Source organism: Lactuca sativa, chromosome 2 (assembly GCF_002870075.4).
Source record: "Lactuca sativa cultivar Salinas chromosome 2, Lsat_Salinas_v11, whole genome shotgun sequence".
Classification (NCBI taxonomy): Eukaryota; Viridiplantae; Streptophyta; class Magnoliopsida; order Asterales; family Asteraceae; genus Lactuca; species Lactuca sativa.
The window spans coordinates 13,211,594-13,217,085 of NC_056624.2; the positions used below are offsets into that span (position 1 = coordinate 13,211,594).

The 5,492-nt window shown below is 35.9% G+C and overlaps 1 protein-coding gene across 3 annotated transcripts; it reads right to left on the minus strand.

Moving 5' to 3' along the window:
* Nucleotides 1-249: 249 nt before the first annotated feature.
* On the minus strand, nt 250-5,276 carry LOC111902894 (uncharacterized). 3 transcript variants are annotated; one of them, XM_023898699.3, is made up of 19 exons: nt 4,900-5,275; nt 4,632-4,760; nt 4,317-4,484; nt 4,159-4,242; nt 3,936-3,986; nt 3,800-3,856; nt 3,649-3,731; nt 3,344-3,467; nt 3,212-3,271; nt 2,902-3,081; nt 2,744-2,833; nt 2,530-2,677; nt 2,269-2,396; nt 1,679-1,726; nt 1,463-1,593; nt 1,289-1,371; nt 1,022-1,196; nt 665-930; nt 250-570 (listed from the first exon to the last, which is right to left on the minus strand). In XM_023898699.3, the coding sequence occupies exons 1-19, from the start codon at nt 5,164-5,166 to the stop codon at nt 404-406; spliced, it is 2,439 nt and encodes an 812-aa protein (XP_023754467.1). In that variant the 5' UTR covers nt 5,167-5,275; the 3' UTR covers nt 250-403. The 3 variants fall into 3 exon arrangements, with proteins under 3 accessions (XP_023754467.1, XP_023754485.1, XP_023754477.1); XM_023898717.3 differs by having other exon boundaries at nt 4,632-4,756; nt 4,900-5,039; XM_023898709.3 differs by having other exon boundaries at nt 401-570; nt 669-930; nt 4,900-5,276.
* Nucleotides 5,277-5,492: the final 216 nt, after the last annotated feature.

Sequence of the window (5,492 nt, forward strand, 5' to 3'; positions counted from 1 at the left end):
ATTTACAACCCACCAACCCATTTAAAATTTTAAATATTTTTAACTTATATTTATTTAGTTGATCATTATATTTTAAATATTTTGTTCTTTTTAAATAGTTATTGACTTGATTTTATAAAATTTTGATAAATTACATATTTACATATAAATTTGAACATAGCTGTCGTACAATGCGGCCAAAAAAACAAAAAAAAAAATCGTTTTTTATACATCAACATTGATCACTATTTAAAAAGAACAAAAAAAAAATTATGAATTTTGGTATATTCAGTTTTTTTGTACTGGCCTAACAAAATAAAATGGGTTTTTTGATATAATCATGTGCATGCGCATCCACATAAAAATGATTCCTTATACAAGGATGACAACTTCCCGGTTTATGGTTAGAAAGGAATGGACAACATCAAGTTACAACATCGGCTAAGGTCAACTTCAACTTCATGTTCCCAACTTGAACTACTATTTCTTCTTTACTAGGATCTACTTTCAACACAATTGCTTTCTTGTTAAATTTAGAAACATGCACCATATCACCTACCTTCACAACTTTGCTCCTCCTCTTTTCTTCTCCTGCAATTTCCATGTGTTTTTGTTTCGCAATATTACTAATCAGCTAAAGTAAAATAAAATAAAATAAACATCTTTTTTACGTGTAAGTACATACCCACATTGCTGTTGCTTGACTTTGCTGCAACGTTTTGTGTAACAGTAGTAGATGTGTGACTGGTAGAGGAGGTAGGTGGAGGTGAGTTGGGGGGTGGGGGTGGGGATGGGGATGCACGCACCTGTCTAACTTTTTTGTGAAGTATGGAACGTGACACTCCACCTGCATCCGATATTTCTTGGATTTTTCTGTATCTTTGACTTGTTGCATGTTGGTTGATCCTACGTTCGCTAACAACTAGATTTCTATGAAGCTCCCTAGCAAGCCTGAAAAGCAGTAACACATCTTTTGTTTTACTTTTATTCATAACTACACTTGTATTATTATTATAATAGATGACACAGAACAAGTCCTGACTTAAGATGATGTTGTGTGTCATGAATATGGTCATGAAGCTTCTGCTTCAACTTCTCCATATCTTCTATAACCTGATTAATCTCTGCACTTGATGTTCCATGGAGTTGACGAGCATTATCTACAATCACATCAGGAAGTCCTAGTCTTTCAGCTATGTTTATTGCATTTGAACGTCCTGCATTCACATCACATCATATCATTTCATATGTTAACAACAAATCAAAAGTTAGCAATATATGAACACAAGAAACAGGAGGAGAAAGAAACCTGGAATTCCCCAGAGGATCCTATATGTCGGCTTCAACTTCACTTCATCAAACTCCATACATGCATTTTCAAAGGCATCATTGCTGTCAAGGTTTTTTTTAATTATTTTTCAGGAAAATAAATAAACAGTATTTATGATTATGATTATGACTATGAAGTATGAAGTAGCATTACCTGTATTTGAGGGTTTTAAGCTCACCATGATGGGTGGTAGCCATTGTCAAAAAGGGTCCAGCTTCTGCAAAGCACTCAAGGAGTGACATCCCCAAAGCAGCTCCTTCTAAAGGATTCGTACCCGCACCCACCTAAAAACAGACATACATACATACATACATACATAATATATATATATATATATATATATATATATATATATATATATATACCTACCTCATCCAAGAGCACTAATGATTGACTTGTTGAGTGTGCCAGTATGTCCTGAGATATACAAAAACCAAGTAACTTTTTACAAATAGGGAGTTGCTAGCACTTTTCAACAAAGAATAGTACATTAATACACCAAGAAAGAAGAGTAAATTACACGAATGGTCCCTATGGTTTGGGGTAATTTGCGCGCTTGGTCCCTAACTTATTTTTTTAACTCGGAAAGTCCCTACTATTTGTTTTTGTTACACGTTTGGTCCCTACTGTTGCACGTTTGGTCCCTGTCTTACCTAAAAAGATGATTATTTAAATAGGGAAAACTGATGAGGTAGGTAAGGTAAGGTGAGGGGGTAGGGTTGGGGATGTGTTTATTTAAATAAATTTAAAAAAAATATCAAGCGCAAAATAGTTTTTTAGGTATGACAAGGACCAAGCACGTAGCAAAAACAAACAGTAGGGACCTTCCGAGTTAAAAAAATAAGTCAGGTACCAAATGCACAAATTACTCTAAACCATAGGGACCATTCGTGTAATTTACTCAAGAAAGAATATATATAACTAGACTTAACAATGTTACCAAGTAACTACTGACATACACTAGTTTGTTTGAGATGACCTGAGAAGGTAGATAAAGATTGAGACAAAGACTGCTCATCACCAATATCAGCAAATACAGAATCAAACCATGGCATCTTTACAGGTTCAGATGACAACACATAAAGACCTGAATGGAAAAAACAATCAATCACCAACATATACAAACAACATAACATAATTACTAGTTAAAAGGCTCTTCACTCCTTAATTTCCAGCTAAAGCTACATATATGTAAAAATATATGTATATATCATACATGCCTGATCTTGCCATCATGGCAGCTAACCCTACTGTCTTCAAGAAAATGGTCTTCCCTCCAGTGTTTGGGCCAGTTATAACCAGAACTCTAGTGTTCTGTGCTATGAATATATCAACTGGAACAGGAGATGATTGTTTTACCTTTGCAACCTGAAAAAAGATTATTATAACATATAAAAAATATCAAAAACAATGACCAATGAATTATCAACTCACTTGTGCTTCCAGAGATGAGAGAGTTGTTGATGTTTCTTCTTCTCTCTGACTAGCAATAATACCTGCCTGTTGTCTTCTCCTTCTAATTTCCTGAATAGTTTTGAAATAATCGTTACTAAAGTAAACATAAGGTGCTTTTAATTGTGTGTGTGACTTACAGCATTAGCATCACTGAGATCTTTCATAGCCTTGTGCAGATTTTGTCGATGCTGTTGAAGTAGTAGAGGATGATTAGCTTTTGGAAGATACAATTTCCATTTTGAGTTGGAGTCCTCAGAGGAAAACAGATCTGGATAAGTCCCACCAAATGAAATACTATACGTTGCCCTAGCATTGATCTGCAAGCATTTGTTTCATGAACCAAAGTTATTGTACAGATTATGTGAATATGAGGAATAGGGATCTAAAGTCTAAACCTGAAAGAAAGTCAATCAGAGATGGATTGGATTAGGAATTTAGGATACTCACCACATCTAATTGGATTATAGTATCCAACAAGTTCTCTATGTCATCAAGATCTGTTTGCATCTGTGTGTGAAGGAAAAACAAACGTTAAGAGAACACAACAAGTAAGAGAAGAGAACAGAATTAAGGAGTTACCTTTTGTGTTATTCCTAGAAGAACATCAGCCTCAGCTTTGGCTACTGAAGCTCTTGCTTGTTGCAACTCATCATTTAATGGAACTGCAGTAAGTGGCTCCACAACACTTCCTGTTCCTGAACCACTACAACAACACTATTTACTTTATCTCTCAGCTAATGCCAATAATACCTACATTTCTATATCTAAAGCTGCAATTCAAAAATCATTGAAATGCATGCAATGTTACAATTAAGGCTGCAAAAGAAACAGTATATGAAATCTGGATGTTAGTTTTTAGCATTGACAACATTAGACAGATGCACCTTGATAACAATAGACCATCAAAGCTTCTTTTTAGATCAGTTCCTGATTTTATACACCATCTCCCATCCGTTTTGCTTACTTCCTACATCAGTTAGGGGAAAAGATCAGTAGTGTAAAACCATAAGAGAAAGAAAGGTAAAGATTACTTACCACAGATGATGTTTCTTTCATCTCATTACTGATTAGACTCTCCATCAACTGGGATAACTGAATGAAAAAGAAGAATCCATGTTAGTGACATACAAATTAACAATTAGACTCAAGGAAATAGATGGAAGTATGGAACCTTTCTTTCAAGAGATCGAACTTGTTCACGAGATCTTCTCAAGGTAGGACTCTGAAAAATTGAAGTGAGGTGGGAAGAAAATGAAATTAGCACAACATGGCCATATAACAAAAGTCCTCTGTAACCAATAAAAATGTTTTCTTTTTTCCTTTTGACATGATTCTAACAAGAAACACAAGGATCTAATCTAAGCATGTTGTCATACAATGTGTTAGTGGCATACCGCTGAATCTTTCACACAGCCATCTTCATCTACAAGACTTTGTATTAACTTTATTAAAGGGCGACTGATGGACATATCCATGATCTGTAATATAAAAAGCAAAAGCATGAAAAAGAAATATGTTGTAAAGACAAAGTAAACACTAATCATAAATATACCATTTCTGCAATTGGCATGAAACGTTGTAGCCAATCTGAGTCTTCCTTTATTGCACCTTTAAGATTGATCTGAAGTGAGTCAGCCAACTGTAGCATGGTTACAAGGGCTATTGCTTCAATCCCATCAACAGGAAAGCCCCTGTGAGCATGTTGTATAGCAGATTTTACCTACAACAAGAATGGTTGAAAAAGATTATCTACTACTTATCATTTTTAAGCGATGGATGAACTGATAGCAGGATAAATAATCAATGCAATTAAATCAAGGTTTATGATCAAAATGGAAACCCTAAGTTAAGTTTAGAAAGCACTAACCAATGCGATATTGAGGGATGTGAAATCCATGATACAACCACCATGATTGTGCATTTCGACAACCGCATTTGTCTCTGCTAATAGTCTCAAACTCTCTTGATATGACTGATCCAAACACCATAGCTCTGCCTACCAAATAACACAAAACAAACAAAAAAAAACATTCATCAGTGTCGTGGTCTATTTATAGTAACTACCTCAGTAATCAAGATATAGAAGCACACAAAGGATTATAGAAAAGGAAATTTCAGAATACAGAGAGAGTAACCTTGGTGGCTTGTTGTCCGAATGAGGTACCCGCAAATGAAGCAACCGAATCACAGACTTTATCCCACTCGAGAACCCTAAGAGTATTTTCAACAACGGGAGATTGGGGGGATTTGGAGTTAAGGTGGGTTTGAGACGACGATTTTTTTAGGAAGGCTGTTGCTTTGTATCGTATAGTTATGGAACAGTTGATGGTGGTGGTTGTTGTAATACTGGTGGAAGTGAATGATGAAGAGATTGGAAGCATGGAGATTATAGAAGAAATCATTCTTCAAAAGCTTGGAATTTCTGGAGACGGTGACATTGAGGGAGAAGATGTATGTTGTGGAGGTTATTTGCTACCAAAATTATCTCCCAAAAAGTGCACCACAGTATTTTCATAGCCATTAGAAATGTAACCCGTTTGATTCACCTTTAACAGGTCCAGTAAAAGGTAACCTCTGTTTGATATTTAGCCAATTTAGCCTCTTAACAGGTCCGCGCTCCTCTTAGGGAGTGGTGAGCGGGGAGAGGTGCGGGATGTTTCCCGCATAGGGGGACACCGCACCGTTGGTGCGGAAAGACTAGCGTGGGAAGACGGTGGGGTTGGGGATC